Below are 17842 nucleotides of genomic sequence, written 5' to 3' on the forward strand. Positions count from 1 at the left end.
TGTGCTCCTGGGCTCGTTAAGTAAATGAATACACTTAATTATAGAAATTAGATGAGTCTCCGGTTCTGGCAGCGATATAGAGCGCAGAGGCTGGGTGGGAGTGGCAGGTGACTCAGAGGCAGGACTGGGAGCTGGAGGGAGCAGGAGAGGAAGGAGAACTGTAGAGGAAGCAGGGGAAGCCGCGTGGCCAGCGATGCCGCAGCTCGGGGGGGTGGGGCACAGATGGGAGGCTGGCTCCGAGGCTGGGGTCCACCGAGAGGGGGACATCCCTGCATCTAGGCCACCTATCCTGGGGCTCCAACTTGGGAACCCCTGCCTGCGCCCCACGCCCCAGGGGACAGCTTATTCCTGGTTGCTCTGGGTGTGGGATGGACAGACAGACAGACAGAGATGTTCAACTGCAAGCTGTTCGGTTACTTGTTGAAGGCCCTGAGGGATGGGGGTGCATTTGCTGTGATTTAGGTGGGAGCCTGAGAGGGAGGCAAGGCCCAGAGACACAGTTACAGAGTCCTAGGGGTGACGGCACCTTCAGCTGAGAATGGGAGTGAGTGGGGTAGGAGGCCTAGAAGTAATCTCCCCTCGCTCTCAGGCTCCAGGGCTGAACCTTTTAGGGAGCTGGGTGCTGTGGACGGGAGGCTCGGGGGCCTCAATTCTCCCGTATCCTGTTTGACTCCCGAAGACGCAGGAGGGACGAGGCTGGAGGCTTGTGTGTGCCTGTTTGTGTGCGGGTGCCCAGGGTCAGGGAGAGCTGAGGCTGCAGCTACGAGGCCGAGTGTCCAGGGGGTGGGCTGGTGAGCGGGTGGAAGGGGTGGGCGAGCAGGGGTTTTCTCGGAGGGTAGGGTGAGCTGTATCGCGATGCCAGTGGAGACAGCCCCAGACTGGTTCCAGCCGCTCCCGCTATGTTGTTTAGGCTCCGGGACTTTCCACAGCCTTGGTGAAGAAAAGGCACATGGGTCAGGGGGGCGCAGCTCCTCTCCTGAGACGCTCCATGGGATCCGTGTTCCGGGCACTCAGCGGGGCAGGCAGCCCCAGGGCTGGCTGCAGAGGTCTGCTTCAGCTGGGAAAGGCTTCCTGGCTCTCTCTGGTCTCCAGATGGACCCCAGGGCCCCATCCTCAGCTGCCCTTTGCTTTGTCATCATCCCCAGGTAAGTTTCCCTCCAGCTGTACAAAGACCCTGCAGCCCTCAGGACCCTTCTTTCTCAACCCTAAGAAACCCTAATGATCATGCACCGCTTTCCTCCCAGGGAGTTCATACTCTGTCACATAGGTCTCATTGCTGTCTGTGCTGGTGGATGGAGGAGTCCTGGGCCTACTCCCTCCTGGACCTGAATGTAGCCCAAGCGCAGAGAAGTGCGGCGTGGTCTGGCATGGGTAAAGTTGCCGAATGCACACTGGGAGTTTGGCGATGCTAACTGCCACGCTTCCTTAGCAGGGCCTGTTTCCCAGCAACCCACCTGTTCCCTCTCGAAGGTCACTCTAATTGGCTGAGCTACATGCTTGTTGCCAAGAAGCAGTGTGGAGGCATCTTGAAACTAGAGCAGCCAGGCCCCACAAGCACCCAGAGAGATACGGTGGTGGGACACAGGCTCCCCAGCCCCACGCATGCTCACACGCGGGCTCCTTCTCAGACGGGACCTGCTCCCCAGGACCTCAGGGTCTCTCCTCTGACTTGCACCCTCACAGCCTCCTCCTCCACACCGAAACTTCCACTGAGTCTTTCACCACACTGGATGAACACAGGGGTGCTCAGGATTTGGTTCTGTTTGCTCAGGTCCTCCATGGGGGGTGGGGTCCCTGCCACCCCACCTTCCATGCTAACCACTTAGCATTCTCCAGCCAGAACAAGGCTCCAGGTCTGAACTAGGACACAGGAGAAGCCTCAGTGTGTTTGGGGTGTAGGGGGAGGGCAGGAGGGACAGGCATACCCAGAGCCCAAGGACTGGGCTAGGCAGAGGCCAAGGGTGACCAGAGGAGCACAGGAGAGTGTGTAAGTAGTCTGAGCACCATCCATTTAAAGCTCTAAATTTAGCTGGGCCACATCCAGGTTCCAGATTGCTGCTCCTGCTTCTGCCACCCAACAGGGCACATGTCCAGCAAAACTGGACACATAGCTCTCAGGGCTTGGTTAGGGTCAGGGTGCCCTGGGGACAGTGGTGATGAGCAGGCCAAGGAAAGGGCCTGGGAAGGTATCCCTGGACATTTCCTGGGCTGGGCAGGCCAAGGGACATCCTTGTGGGGACAGAGAAATCACAGGCTATTCCTACAGCAGCTACTGTCCCTGCCTCACTTGACCTTGTTTTGGTTTGGAATCTGGGGATGGTGGGAAGTAGCGGGGGAAAGGGGTTGGACTGAAAGAAGACGAGTTAAGAAGCAGCCTATACCCAGCTGTTTTGGGGTGAGAATTGGGGTTTATCCCGAAACTAGGCAGGCTTTTAAGAGAGGTTAGATGACAAGGACAGGGCAGAAAAGACAAAAAAGTGATGGGGACTGGGTAGAAGGAACACTGGGGCTTGAGAGCCCTGGTCCTCAGCCATCATGGAGCTCCACCTTCCCTAATCATTTCAGTCCCACTTGGTCAGGCCAGGAATCCCCTAGCTCCACTGTGGATGGAATTTCAGCTTTCCCTTGAACTCTCTAAATCCTTCAGAACATGCCTCAGGACATACCCCCTCTCCCTGCCCACTCCCAGCCCCTGGTCACCTTCTGGCTCTACCTGGAAGGGAGAGTCACATCCCAGGGGCTTGCACAGCTGGGCTGCAGGACCCCCAGTGTAGGACAGAGGAGGCCTATGCCAGGCTCTCTGAAGACCTCACACCAGAACTCCATTCTCACCCTGACTCCTGAGACTCCTGGGAGTCTCCTGGGACTACTTACTGAGGAAGCCTGAGCTGTGTTTAAGGGAGGCCTAGGGGAAGGCTAGCAATGACACTTTGGAGTCAGGCCTAAAGGTCACAGCAGGAACCAGAGGAAAGGAAAGTGATCAAACGGAAGGAGCAGGCAGGAGCCCTGATCTGTGGTCCCCTCACCCTCCAGCACTTGTCTTTCCGGAGGGCACCTGGCAGGTAGGGGGGCTCTGTGTACCTTCTGGGGATGTCACGGGCCTTTCTAATCCATGGACTAGAACATCAGGGGACCCATCCTAAAAGCGAGGGTGCGTCCAAGGCAGAGGAGATGGTGGCCACGGCCTCAGAGGAGGAGGGGACCTCAAGCTCCATGGGGGACACTGGGGAGACTCAGCGCCATGGGGGCTCCCCCCCTGCCCGGCCTGGGGAGCCATACCTTTGCGGACACTACCATCGGCGCAGGCATAGTCCCCAGCGCTGAGCAGGAAGCAGGCAGCTGCCTTCTTGTTTCTGTCTCGGGTGCCGGAGCGGCGCAGGGCCCTGCGCTCCTCAGGGGTGGGGGCGGAGGCCAGGGGCTGGGTGAGGCCGGCTCCCTCCTCGTCCGACAGCACCGCACTGGCATCGCCATTCTGCTTGGAATCTAAAGGGGCAGACAAAAAGGAGGCTGCAGGAGGGCTGATCCCTGACCTACAGCATCACTTACCCAACCCACAGGGAGAGTGCTGCCAGAACCAGGGGGTGGGCCTACTCCTGGGGACAAAGAGTGGGATGCTGGCTTTCCTCTCAGTCTTGGCTGGAGATGGAGCCACAGATACCCCAAAAGCAGAGACTCCCCAAGTTGGCCCTGTGAGATCAGCCCAAGGCAGGCAGTAGAGTCTGCTGCCTCCTTGGGTTTGGCTCAGGCTGACACTTGGATGAGTATGCATTCCCTGGGAGAGTGTCTGGCTTGATGGGGTTAAACTTACAGAGTGGCTTCCACAGCTGTCTTCCTGGGCCACCTGAAGGCACTTACTCTTAGTCACCAGGCATTCCAAGCCAGAGTTGATGCCCGAAGGATTCAGAGCCCTTTGTCTCACGGGCTAACTTGTGTCTGGGGGAAGACACTCCCACCCCCACCCTGAGGGGAAGAGGCTCCAATTCTGCTCCCACTGGTGTATGCTCTTAGTCCCGACCCCTGCTCCACTGGACAGGCAACATCACAGGCAAAGCTGAGTCCCTAGGTCTGGAGAAGGGGGGTGGCCAGTTGGTCTGAAGGCAGGGACCAGGAATGCCCTTACTGTGACCGAGGAGTTAGGGTCAGGCTAAGGCACAGGTCATGGTGCCACAGGTGAAGTGTGCATGGCAGAAGCCCAGGGACTTGTACATCGTGATATAACTTACCCTCTGAGCCCTGAATGGACCTCAGGGTAGAACTGAAATTCCCTGGGGTACTGTCTGGGAGATTTCTGTTCAGGAATCTGGGAAAAAGGTACCATTTTGGTGGGGGAGAGAAGGGGAGCCTAAAGAGTTCCATCAAGGTCTTTGAAAGACCCATGCCCTTGAATGACCCCAGCATGTAGGATGGGCCCCCACCAACAGGCCACAGGTGAATATTCTGAGCCAGGCACCTCCCCACAAGGACAAGTCCTACTTTATCCCCAGAGCCATGCCAGGAGGGAGCTGCTGTCTTATGAGCAGCTCCCCACTGGCCTGGCATCCAATGGACCCCCCATACTAGGAATCTCATACCTCTCTTAGGAGCTCATCCCATACCTAACAATTGGGTTCCCACTCTCCAACATAACTCTGTGTTGCTGTGGATGAAGCAAATTTCCTTTCACCTCTTGACTCAGGTAGAAGCAAGCTTTCCTGAGCTGGCCTTTCCCATCCTTGGATAGCATGATTCAGACCCTCAGGTCTGGTTATTCCACCTTGCAGCTACCAGTTTTTTCCCTTTCCTTTCCTCTCTCCCAATATTGTCTGGGCTGCTCCCTCTTGGTTCCCTTGCATCCATGTTAAACCCCAGGCCCAGGATTCAATCTAGCTTGTGCCAAACAGAAGGCAGCCTCCCACAGCCATTACGTTATCACATTTATTAGGCCAAGAGACACCAGACTCGAACGTTTGGAAAGAAATGATTCATGTGTTGATGCTCCTCAGGAGAACAGCTGCCCTCCTCTCCAGCTAATAATGACAGTGCCTGATATTTGTAAAGTGGGTTTAACTTCTCAAAGTACTTTCATATCCGTCATTCATTTGGGGCTTGTCCAAGTCTTGGAAATAAGATATTGATAGCATTTCTGTTTTACAGGTGAGGCATTTATACCCAGAGAGGGTGAATGACTGGCCCGGGGGCACACAGCACACTGGCCAAAACAGGATTAGAAACCCAGGCTTCTCATTTACAGCCCCATGCACTGCCCATAACAACCTAAATTTCGTGGGATACTCATTCTACAGAGCCTGATGTTCAGGAAGCGATCAGAAAATGGAGATTCAGCCTCAATACTGTGCCCTCCTAAAGGCATGCCTTTTATATACGGTAGCCAGTGCAACCAGAGCACAACCCCAAACTCCAATGCCTGAGTTTCAGTCGGGAGCTCCCCTGGCCACTAGGGGAGAGGTGGCTTTCCTCACCTGCCCGTTTCCTCTCAACCACACCCTCTTCTGGGGCAGGGGGGCTGGCATCACTGTAGGTGCTGTCCCTGGGCGAGGTCTCCTGTGACTTGCAGTAAATGGGCGACTCCAGCTGGGGCGGCCGAGGTACATGCTTCTTCCGTTTCTTGGGCAGCTTCTGCTTGGCCATGGCCAGAGAGTAGTACATGCCAAAGTTGTTGACAATGACAGGTACGGGCATGGCAATGGTAAGCACGCCGGCCAGTGCACACAGCGCCCCCACCAGCATGCCGGACCATGTCTTGGGGTACATGTCCCCGTAGCCCAGTGTTGTCATGGTGACGACGGCCCACCAGAAGCCGATGGGGATGTTCTTGAAGTCGGTGTGGTCATTGCCCCGCGGGTCGGAGGGCCTAGCGCCGATGCGCTCCGCGTAGTAGATCATGGTGGCGAAGATAAGCACGCCCAGGGCCAGGAAGATGATGAGCAGCAGGAACTCGTTGGTGCTGGCGCGCAGGGTGTGGCCCAGCACGCGCAGCCCCACAAAGTGGCGCGTGAGCTTGAAGATGCGTAGGATGCGCACGAAGCGCACCACGCGCAAGAAGCCCAGCACGTCGCGGGCCGCCTTGGATGACAAGCCACTCAGTCCCACCTCCAGGTAGAAGGGCAGGATGGCCACGAAGTCGATGATGTTGAGCAGGTTCTTGACGAAGTCCAGCGTGTCCGGGCAGCACACGATGCGCACCAGGAATTCCAGCGTGAACCACAGCACGCACACGCCCTCGATGTAGGTCAGGATGGGCTCCGTCTCCACCTCCCGCCGGAAGCGCACGCTGGTAGTATTCCCCACCCGGTGAATCTCCGTCACGTTGCGGTCGATGTTGAAAGCCTCGTGGGTCTCCAGGCAGAAGGTGGTGATGGACACCAGGATGAAGAAGAGAGAGGCGAAGGCCACCACCTATGGGCGGGGAGGAGAGTGAGGGCAGCTGTGTCAGGAATGGATGCGCCCAGCGGGGACAGGGCCCTCTGCCCATGGAGGGAGGGGCCATAGGTCACCATGCAGTCTATCAGGTGGTGAGAGGTGGGATTAAGGTGCACAGTGAGGGGCTGGAATTCCCTCCCTGGAGGGTCTTCATCCGTGTGTTGTGAGTTGCTCAGCCCTGTCCAACTCTGCAACCCCATGGACTATAGCCTGCCAGGATCCTCTGCCCATGGAATTCACCAGGCAAGAATAGCGGAGTGGGTAGCCATTCCCTCTCCAGGAGATCTTCCCAAGCCAGAGATCGAACCCGGGTCTCCTGCATTGCAGGCATATTCTTTACTGTCTGGGCCACCAGGGAAGCCCTTTATCCATGTGCTTGCTAAGGCAGTACTTCCCAGTCCTTGTTAGGTGCATAGAAGTTAGAGGCTGCTCTTGGCTGGAAGGAGCTGAACAGAGATCTATAGCTGCCCCATCCTGCCTACTGCCTACCTCTGCCCACCTCTAACCCTGTCGTGCTCTGAGCTTCTCAAATTGGAATGGCTATATACGCCATCTGGGAACCTTGTTAAAATGCCACTCTGATACAGGAGGTCTGGGGCAGAGCCTGGGCTTCTGCATTTCTAACAGGCTCTCAGGTGAGGCTGCTTGTCCACAGACTGCAACTTGAGTAACTAGACTTTAAGGCAGTGGTCCTCAAAGTGAGGGCCTGGACCAGGAGCATCAGCATCAGCATCAATTGAAACCAGTCAGAAATGCCAAGTCTCAGGCCCCACTCAAACCTACTGAATGACAAATGCTGGGGGGAGGATCTAATAATGTTTCAACAATCCTTCCCAGTAATTCTGATACACACTAAGTTAAGAGAGCCACTGCATTAAGGAGTACCTAGAGGCAAGGAGCTGGCCTACCTATTAAGCTCTGACTGTGACCCACATCTTCAAGCCCTGTCATAGCCCCTCTGGCCAGCCTCTCACCCTAGAATGTCCCAGCTGACTGCCCAGACGGTGAGAAGCATTTGAAGGAAGACAGCCTGCTCCAGGGCAGGAGACAGGGTAGTCTGTGCAGAATATTGACTCTGTCCCTTCTTAAGAGGCTTCCCTGGTGGCTCAACAGTAAAGAATCTGCCTGCAATGCAGAAGCCGCAAGAGATGCAGGTTAGATCCCTGAACTGGGAAGGTCCCCTGGAGGAGAGCATGGCAACCCCCTCCAGTATTCTTGCCTGGAGAATCCCATGGACGGAGTCTGGCGGGCTATGGTCCATAGGGTTGCAAACAGTTGGACACGACTGAGCACGCACGTATGCATGCACGCCCTTCTCAAGAACTGACATTTCCTGAGACACTAAGCGCCAATAAAAAATAAACTGCACCCACTGGGATCAGAGTGTAGCAACAGCCGATCTAGACAGCTGCCGAAATCGTAGCTAGAATGATGACAGCGGCACTCAGCAGAGGAACGGCTGGGTTTAAGTGTCCAATCATTATGAATGCAGATGAAATGCATGTGTAATAACACCAATTACGGAGACTTCATTTGTTATTCATGTGACATCATTCACCACTGTCAGGGTACTGGTTGCTGGGGTCCACGCCCCCTGCTGTAGCCTGTCCTGCTGGGAGGGTGGAGGTGGGTTTGGTCCCTGAGCAGAGGGCTGAGCTTAAATAAGATACATGAGGGAAGACTGTGCCCCATGACCACCTGGCAAACCCCAATGCCCACCCCACTCCGATTTCCACCTGGCCATGGCATTGCCCCCTATCTAATGATGCTCCCCAGAGATGCTTTCCTCCCTGAGAGTCTGCAGGTGTGGGCAGACATACCTTGTTCTTAGTACCGCAAAACACCAAGGGGGAATATAGGGGGAATGGCGCTCTCCAGGGGGCGCTAGTGTTAAAGAATCCTCCTGCCGATGCAGAAGATGTAAGAGACATGGGTTGGATCCTGGGTCGGGAAGATCCCCTGAAGTAGGAAATGACAACCTGCTCCAGGATTCTTGCCTGGAAAATTCCACAGAGGAGCCTGGTGGTCTACAGTCCACAGAGTCACAACGAGTTGGACACAACTGAGCACGTGTAAGCTCATGAGCTGGGAAAATGAAGCAAGAAATGGTGCCTCCAAGGATTTCTGGAGCAGAAGTGAGTCGGAGAAGGGAACTTTGGGGATGAACATTCATTAGTTCTCTATACTCTGTCTCACACACTTGGGCATTCTGTGTTATCACCTTCAGCCTTCCCTATGAGGTAGGCCCCATTATCCCATTTTCCAAAGGAGGAGCTGAGGATCAGAGAGGTTATATACTTGTCTAAGGTCACACAGCCTTAAAGGGATGGAAACCAGATTTGAACTCAGCACCATTTACTTTCTTTTCACAGCTTCCGGGCAGGGTCAATTCATAAACCCAGGAAAGTCATATCCGAATTATCAATACTTCTCCCAGCCAGCTCTCTGATGACTGATAATTTCACCCTTAGGAAAATATATCTTTGACTTGGGACAGACACCAGACACTAAACTAAGACTTATTTACACTTGAGCATGGACAGGTTGATCAGATACAGTAAGTTAGGAGAAGCAGATTAGCAGACTACAGACGTGCTTTCCCACTTGACAACTCTGTCTGTAGCTTCTTCTGCCTGCTTCTCTCCATGAAGGTGAATTTGAAGTTCCCTGTCTGGTTTCATTTTTCTTCCCATGAGGAATGGGCTGTCAAGACAATTCGGCTGACATGGGCATTAGGCAAATAGCTCCAGCCCATAGGTGTTCCAAGGCCGTCCAGAGATGAGCTGGTGGAGGCACATATCCAGTGGCCATGGTGATACCAGGAACCCCGAGCCCTGGCACTGCTCTCCCAAGCAGAGGAGGCTGGGGTGAGGGGTGGGGTCAGCATATCCCAGCTCTGCCAGGAAGTCTGGGAAGCAGAAGCTTGCACTCTCAGAAGGAAATGTTAGCCAGGAGAGTTGGCCCACCTGGGAGCCCAACATGAAGTTAATTAGCAATTTGGATAAACAAGTTCACGAAAAGCTGCCAAGGGACGGAGCAGAGGGTGCAGGGAGCAGGGTGGTGGGTGGGGGGTGGGGGGAAGAAGGGTGCTGTGGCGCCGGGACACTCTCCCACCTGCAGAGCCAAGGTGCCTTCCTCAACTCTGTCCCATGGGCTCCTTCTGCAGCAGGCCCAGCGGGTGCCAGCCACCCTCAATTCCTGCACTGTGCACTCATTATTTTAAAAAAACACTGAACCATCCCATCTACTTACTTCCACCCCTCCCTGCTCCTCTCTCAGAATGAGGACAGAGAAAGGGGAACCACATGTGCCCACCTCTCAGGGCCAACAGAGGCACAAGACAGGGAAAAGGACTTGTTGAGGATTAAACTGAGGCTGGGTCCCCTGACTCACAGATCTTTCCTCTTGGCCCCTTTGACCAAAGGTGGGACAATCCTCCTTGATGAAACCTACATGGGGCCTCAGTCTCTCATGTGGCCCCTCTAGGCTGGTCCCAGAAAGCACTCCCTCCCTGAGGAGACAGGCAGAGCTGAGGCCGAGCCCTGATGGATGCAGTGGCCTGTGCTCTGGCAGGTTGCCCCATATTGGGTCCCGGGGATACAGGTTCCCCTTCAGGGCCCAAATTATTCCTCTCTCCTCTAAATTATTCCCCAAGCCAAATTATGCTGTAAGTGGTGGCCCTACTTTCACCCAGCCTTTGCCCTTTGGTGGCAAGGATACAGCTGTCTTTCTCACAACTCTTTTTTTGGTCTGTGATTTTTCTGTTTTTCTTGCTCGCACTGCACAGCATGTGGGATCTTAGTTCCCAGACCAGGGATTGAACCCACTCCCCCTGTACTGGAAGCACAGAGTCTTAACCACTGGACCACCAGGGAAGTTCCATTCTCACAACTCGATTGGGACATTAAAGGGACCAGGGAGGAGGCAGCTGCACTACCCAACTTAGAGGTCAAGGCCTCACACTTGAGCCTCCTATCCAACCTGGGCCGTTCTGCCAGCTGGCGGGGCTCCTCAGAGCACTGCCCATCGGCCTCTGCCCCACACAGGGCTGCATGGTCTCAGGGAGCTGAGACTGAAGGCAAAAAAGAGCCAAGGAGCCCCGGGTGCCCCATCCTGCCACGCCGCTCGGTCCCTCTCTGCACCGTGGGATGGCGCTAGTTCCCTAGTGGTGTTCCTGCAGGACTGCGTGAGCCTCGACACAGTACGCGCCTGGCACACAGTGAGGCCTCAGTAAATGGCAACAGAGCTGAGGCGGGGCAGGGGGGCCTCTGCGGACACCCCCTTGCAGCTTCTGAGGACGAGCTGGATCTGGAACCCAAACTATCACAAAGTCTTTGCTTTTCAGAAGTGAGATTTAGAAGGTCACTGAGCTCAACGTCCTTCCTGCTGTTGTGCAGATGACGGAACTTGAGGCCTGGGGACAAGCGACTTGCCTGGTTCCCATGGCCAAAGTTGTCCCTTCTTTCCATTGCCTGGGGACAGAGGGCATGGATTTTGCTGGAAATTAAAACTGTCCAGGTAGAAAGCCACCCGTGTGAACTGGTCTGGCCAGCAGCAGCCCCTCTCCTGCAAGGTGGGAGGATGCAGGAGGTTCAATCCGCCCTGGACAGGAGGGTCCTAGCCTCTGTGAAGGAGCACCCTGCTCCTTCAAGCTTCCTGCTCTCCTGGGCCCCTCGCACTGGCCAGCTGTATCCTGTTGGGGACCCATCTGTTCCCTGACGCCCAACTGTTTCAGCTGGTGGGCCACCCCTGTGACCAGTGTCCTTCACCGAGCTCATTGCACAACTGTCCTTGGCAATGCAGGACACACACTATGTAAAGTCACACACTTTTGGGTGCAAGTTGGCTCTGCAGTTACAGCCCAGGAGGCCTTGGGCAAGCTTCTTGATCTCTCTGAGCCTTAGGATCTTTGTTCATAAAATGAAAAATTGAGTACCTACTATGTGCCAGACACTATTCTGGGTGCTGTGGAACAGCAGGAAGCAAAACACCTTGCCCTTCAGACTGTCAACAAATAAACAAGTAAAATATAGTATGTCAGATGGTATCAGTGTTAGGGAGAAAAATAAAGAGAAAGGAGGTTAAGAAGTGAGAGGGTGGGGTAGCTATTTCAAATAGGGTGGTCAGGCAAGGCCTCAGTGCCAGGGTGACATGGAAGCAGAGACCTGAAGAAGTGAGGGAGCAAGTTAGATGAAGACCCAGCAGAACTCCAGAGGCAGCAGGAACAGTAAGTGCAAAGGCCCTGAGGCTACAGCATACTGAATGGCTAAGAGAAGTACCTCTCTAATAGGGCTGTTTCGAGGATTAAAAGAAATGATATTTGTAAAACTTAGCACAGAGCCTAGAGTGGCTCAGAAATCTGGCACAGGCTGGGTTGGGGGGGGTGGGGAGGAGGTGACAGACACCAGTCATTGGGAGCTGACTACAATCAGCAGGAGCAGGGGAGGGGAGCCCAAGAAGGAAGGGCCAAGGAGACAGATGGACAGATAAACATAAGAAGACTCATGCCCAAAAACCTATATTAAGGATGAAGTGTAGGAGAAGAGAATTTGAGAACACAGCCAAAGACACTTGCAGAGGAAGATCTGAGGGGATGGATGTGGAGCTGAGCCTTCTGGGGAAGCGAGATCCTGGTGCCCAGGCAGCACTGGAAAGGCTGTGGGCAGCCCTGGGGACTCAGAGGCAGGAATGGAGAGGGAGTCTGCCAGGCAAGGCGTCTTTGAGATGTCCCTGGGCTCCTGGGTGAGGGCCTGTACTGTGATGCCCAGGCCCCAGCCAAAGGCCCCCTGCTCCTCTCCCTTCATAGGCTGCCCTGGGCCTTCCTGTCCTGAGCCAGGGCCCTCTGGTTCCAGTGTCAGAACCCGCCTCTACCATGCCCACCCTCTGCCAAGTCAGCACTTGGGGGGCACTCAGGGCTACTGAGCTGCCCAGAGCTGGTAAGTCCCAGCACCAGAAGGAATTCAGTCCAGCTCAGATCACTGGCCAAGAACTTATTCAGACAAATGTGACTCCAGGCTCTTGCCCATCCACCAGAACGTCCCTGCCCCTGAAGACTTTCTGTCCCATGCTGCCCTATCTCTGCTCTGGCTGGTCTCCTGGCCAGGAAATTCCCTTCTTCCCTAACTCTGCATGCTTAAGCACTACCCGCATTGAATATTTATTTATATATTTATTTATAACCTGCTTCCTTCTAAAAATTATTTAAGGGAGCTAAGTCATTATCATGCAGGGCCTACCCGGTTTAACTTCTATTAATATTTCCTCGTTGAAACTTCCCTGCATACCAACCCCCCTCCTAAAGAAATAAATCCCACACAGTGGTGGGATGTGTGGCTTCTCCTATTGAACTTCATTTTTTACCTCACCTCCTATTGAACTTCATTTTTTAAGACTACTGTGGCCCCTCTCATGATATATGTGTATTATCTTTACCATTTCCTGTCACTCAATTTTCTCTAGCTGCCACCTACTCCACCTGACCTGGCTCTCTTCAGGAGTAGAGACCATCTTTAACTCGTCTCTATAAAAGCCACCCTGGTATCTGGGATGTAGTACACGCTCAATAAATGCTTTCTGAATGACTGAAGCCAAGGTGCCTGCCTGCTCCCTCTCCTGGTCCTAAGGAGCCTGTCATGAGGAGAGGTGACAAGGGGCACCCAGGAATCCCTCCTGGCACCTGGGCTCTCAGACCCTGTGGCTCTCCAAGGTGGGCCAAGCCTGCTGCCTGATGGGGATCCCTGCCAGGGGCAGGTAACCTCACCCAGCTGGAGGAATACCCCAACAGGGAGCTGGGTCAGGTTGAGGCAGGCTGGCTGCCCAGAAACAAAGGTGGCATGCATACCCCGGTGCCAGCATCCCAGGTCAACACTGACCATGGGCAGAGGTGAGGGGCCTGGGGGCTCCTGGTTCCTAAGGCCCGGCTGCCTGACTCTGTTCATGCCTGCTCCTCCCCCAACTCTCCAAAATAGCCCAAGTTTATTTTATCCCTTCCCCCACCTTACACCCCACCCCAAACGGTGACAAACAGAAACACCTCATCATCCAGAGACAAGATGTTCAGAGACAAATGTTGGTCTGTTCAGAACAAGAGAGGAAAACAGAAAACAAGCCTGGGAGGAGCCTGGGAGGCTGCCTAAGGGCAGAGACAGGTGTGAGGGTGGGAGGCAGGCCCTGGCCTGACACAGCTCCTGCTCCTGGGAAGGAGGCAGAGGGGCTGCCCTGGGGCATGCTGGCACTGTCCTCCCAAGGGTGCGATGGAAGCCAGGGCACCCAGCCTCCTACTCAGGTTCCTAGCCCTTTCTCACCCAGAGGGCATGGGGAACTCAAGCCCTGGCCTCACTGAGAAGCCTGTCATGCCCACCAAGTGGCTGGTACCAGGCAATATCCAGGCAGGAGAAGCCAGGGCCTTCAGAAAAGGTGAGCAGGAAGCAAACTCTGCATTTCCTTCCTAGAAGGCCTTGGTTTCATTCCTCTGCCCAGGCCACAGAAAACCTGGTATCCTCTCTCAACCAAGCCTTCTTTCTTTTTGTCCTATAAAAGCCCCACAGTGAGGGAAAGAAAGAGCAAGCAAGCTCAGGTGTGAGCAACTCTAGGGAGCAAGGAGATGGGGGCTTTAATTCAGAGGGATAAGTGAAGGAAGGGATGGGAGGACAGCAGAGAACCTCCTGAAGTCAGAGGTCCTCTCCAAGCAGAGCCCCAGGAGGTGGCAGAGGCAGCAGACAAGCACACACAGGGATGCCCAGGATCTGGGCTTAGATCCTAGTTCTACCCCCAGCTACGTGACCTTCAACAAGCCCCTGTGGTCTCCATTTCCTTCTCTGTAAGCTAAAGTTAATACTCCCTGCCTCACATGGGTCAGATATCAGAAAAAGGCCCAGGTGCCAGCACCTGACACATAGTGGATGCCTAGGCGATGTGAAACCCCAGCTCTGGCTGCAGTGGGATCCTGTGGGATAACCTCCTCTACTCAGAAGGGAAACATCATGAGAAAACTCAAAACAGGTACTGATTTACCCAAAGGAGGACTATCATCCTTAAGAGGGCCAATGACTGGACTTAAGCCAGATCAGCCCTGGGGACCTCTGGGAACAGGGATAAGGGAGGTGAGCAGCCCAGGGTCCCATCCATCAGGCCTCGTGTCAGCCGTCAGAAAAGGAGGAAGGCCCGATTCTAGAACTCTGGATGCTGCCCAAACCCTAACTGGTCCCCTGCAGTCTGGGAAACCACCCTCACCATTGCTGAGCCCTCCCTCTGCCTAGATCGCAGGCAGTGGGCAGATGGGGCTAAGACAAGCCCGCCCCTTGCGCTAGCTCCCAGGTCAGGCTATGGGAACAGAACCACAGCAGCAGCCACCCATGGGCCCAGACGCAGCGAAGAGAGTGGGGCGAGCCCAAAGGAGATGGCTCTGTGGGCCAGGCCAGTAGCTAGGCAACAGCCTCCCATAATCATCTCAGTTTATTTTCCGTTTGTATCTGTTTTGCTTCTGTCATAACGCGCTACTCAAATGACCAGCTGCTGTGTGCAGAGAGATGCCCGGGGTCAGTGGGAGGCTCCTCTACCCTTACTGGCCCTGGAAGCCCCTGTCCAGGGATGAGGGAGGCAGCAGAAGAGGCCTGAGGGAGGGAAGGTATGCACACAGACCCAGGGGACAGCACTGTGGGGTGGGGGGTGTGTTACTGGCCTGGGGTAAATAGAGCTCACAGAAGAACACAGCCCCAGAAACCCTGTACCTCAGGCCTGGAAGCGTAACTGAGTCAGTGTCCCTTCTGACGTCCCCATCTGCCCCTGTGTTTTCTGATGTCATCCACAGCAGGTACAGAACCTTGGAACACCTCCCAGACCAGAGTACGAAATGAGCCACCTCAAAAGCATGATAACAAGAGCATGGGATCATCTGAGGAAGGGGGCCCTGACTTTGAGTCCCAGCCCACCGCTCTCGAGCTGCGTGACCCTAGAGAAGTTGTCTGCCCTCTCACAGCCTCAGTCTATTAAATAAGGATAATATTAATACCTCTGCTGGTAGTTTACTGGGAGGATTAATGCAAAGTACCTGCATGGAGTGCTCAATAAATGGCAGTTGCTATCAGTTAATTTTTTAAACTTTTGTACTCTCACTTGTGTGTCCCAGGAACAGCTGAAAGCTTGCCTTGGCTTGTGTTCCTCTGTAGGAAACGAGCCCCTTCTGGCATGAGCTCCATACAGCTCTGCACATCAGTGTTAACAATCAGAAGGCAGGCTGCGTGGGGTGGTTTGCTGGTTCTATTATTTATTAGTTAAGTGTCTGTGACAAAACACTTAACACCTCTGAATCCTGGTTTCTTTGTTAAGTGGGTTACCCAGCCCAGCCCCCAAATTTCCGACCTCAAGTGGACTGCCCTGGCTGCTGTGATTCTATTGATACATCAAAAGGGCCAAGCATTAATATCTTGGCCTCATGGAGGACTTCTAGAGGCTAACCAGGCTCTGAGCTTACTCACAGAGCCCCGGCTGGGCCACTTGGCAGTGAGTTAAGGACAAAATAAGTGCACTGATGGCACAGCCCCTTGGAATCCAAGGAAGAGGAAACCCAGTAGGCAAAAAGTCTTCAGAGACCCCAGAATGTTCAGAAACAGGGCCGCTAAGCATCTCATCTCATTCCTGCTTCCCTGGCACTCTCTCTTTCCCCAACTCCACCAACTTAAATCAGCCTCCTCCTCCCTCTATTGCCAACTTTGAAAGAACCAAAAGGATCTGCACTTGTCTCGGCCCCCTCCCCACCCCTCTCACCATGCACACAGCTGAAAGCGTACACCAGCAGGGCTGGAGGACTGCATGAGAAGCCCATGGGGTTCATAGCCTGCCAGGGCCTCACTGAGCCCTCACCTTCTGAGCGGGTCTCAGGGCTGCAGGGGAAGAAGCAGAGGTGGCACCCTAACTTTGCTGTCAGTCCTGAAACCAGTCCCTGCCTTCCAGAGGTTGCCCGAGGACGTGTGCCTCAGCCGCTGACCCCTCTGCTCCTCCCTCCTCTTAGATACAGGAGATGCATGTGCCCTGGTAGAGCATTTATGCCAGCATGGCCCCTCCCTGCAGCCCCATTTCCCAATCTCCTGCTCTCCCCTGGGGGTGGGGGGAGTGGAACTTTTCCTTCCATGACTGGGTTGAGGCCCAGCACCAGAGGTGCTGAGGAAGGCAGCAGAGCTCTGAGACTCATTAATGTGACAACTTGGGATGCCAGAGGTAACTACCAGCTTCCGACGCAGGAGAGCGTCCCCACACCCAGATCCAATGCATCACGTTGGTCTTCAGTCTCCCAGATAGACCCCAGCCAGGCTTGAGATAAGACACTAAGGTACAGGGTTCTCTTTTTTAGAGAATCTAAAGCCATCCTTCAGGTTTTATTTTTTTTAAGATGCTTAAGCCTACCTCTCCACCACCCCATTCCACCTAAAAGGATTAAGGAAAAGTGGATTGACTTGAGGAGGGGGTGGTGGGAAGGGACCAGATCCTGCCTAAATCAATCTACACTTCCTCCTACCCCCCCATCCATCCCCGTCACCTATTTCAAGCAGTAACCTGAACCAGGGCTTTCTGGGAAGCCAATTTGTGCTGCAGCATGAAGAAAGCAGCAGCAACAAATCTGGGATCATCACCAGGCAGCCTGTGGCTGGCCACTGGCTGTAGGAGCCGAAGGGCCCAGAACCTTAGGCTCTTTCTGTCTGACTCTCCCTTCATCCCAGCAGAGGCCAGGACAACTCTGGTGTCCAGAAAGCCTCAGGGGCATAGCTTGGGGCAGGCATCTTGACTTATCTTGCTCTTCCTGCTTGCTTCTTCTTGGGAAAAAGGACTCTCCCAAACCTGGTGTTCTGGTCCCATTTCTGCCTATTATGGCTAAAGAGCTGAAGCCTGAGGCCCCTTCTCTAGAACTCACAGTTCTTAGCACACTGAGCTGCTGGGAGGGTTTCTATGAGATAGGACACAAGGAAGGAACAAACCCCACGACCTACCAGATCGGCCACTTACACCCTAGTTTCCCTCCCATCGCCCCAAATTCTGCCTGACCCCAGCTCAAGGCTTCATTCCAGCTCTCCAGGACTCTGTTCTTCAGAGGAATTGGGGGTAGATGTAGAGAGGCCGCCTGAGCAGGAAGGAGGGGGTGGAAAAGCAAGAGCGCAGCTATGGGTTGTCTACTCGCTGCGAGGGGGGATGCCTTAAAGTAGGAGCTGGATTAGGTCCAAGTAGTAAGTCAGGTGGGTGCACTCTCCTGAAGCGTGCAGGGGGCGCGATGTGGGGTAAAGGTATAATTTCCACAGGGCCCCATGTAAAGTAAGGTAATTTGGGAAGGAGGTGGTGGTCAAGTCAGTCAGTCTCTGTCGAGAGGAGACCCAGGCTCCTGCCACTCACCCTGGCCGCCCGTGAGGAGTAGGGATCCTCGAAGAGCGCCCAC

At 54.5% G+C, this 17842-nt stretch overlaps 1 protein-coding gene across 1 annotated transcript in view; it reads right to left on the reverse strand.

Moving 5' to 3' along the window:
* Positions 1 to 6: 6 nt before the first annotated feature.
* The window catches only part of KCNC4 (potassium voltage-gated channel, Shaw-related subfamily, member 4), an 18919-nt gene continuing 1083 nt past the window's right edge, over positions 7 to 17842 (reverse strand). The window contains exons 2-5 of the mRNA XM_010830881.1: positions 17800 to 17842; positions 5460 to 6396; positions 3280 to 3483; positions 7 to 930 (exon numbers count right to left, since the gene is read on the reverse strand). The exon at positions 17800 to 17842 is cut by the window's right edge and continues 2 nt beyond it. Of these exons, the coding sequence (XP_010829183.1) occupies positions 761 to 930; positions 3280 to 3483; positions 5460 to 6396; positions 17800 to 17842 (1354 nt within the window). The 3' untranslated portion in view covers positions 7 to 760. The remainder of the gene's footprint in view (positions 931 to 3279; positions 3484 to 5459; positions 6397 to 17799) is intronic.

This window comes from Bison bison, unplaced genomic scaffold (assembly GCF_000754665.1).
Source record: "Bison bison bison isolate TAMUID 2011002044 unplaced genomic scaffold, Bison_UMD1.0 scf7180017864519, whole genome shotgun sequence".
In the NCBI taxonomy this organism is placed as follows: domain Eukaryota; kingdom Metazoa; phylum Chordata; class Mammalia; order Artiodactyla; family Bovidae; genus Bison; species Bison bison.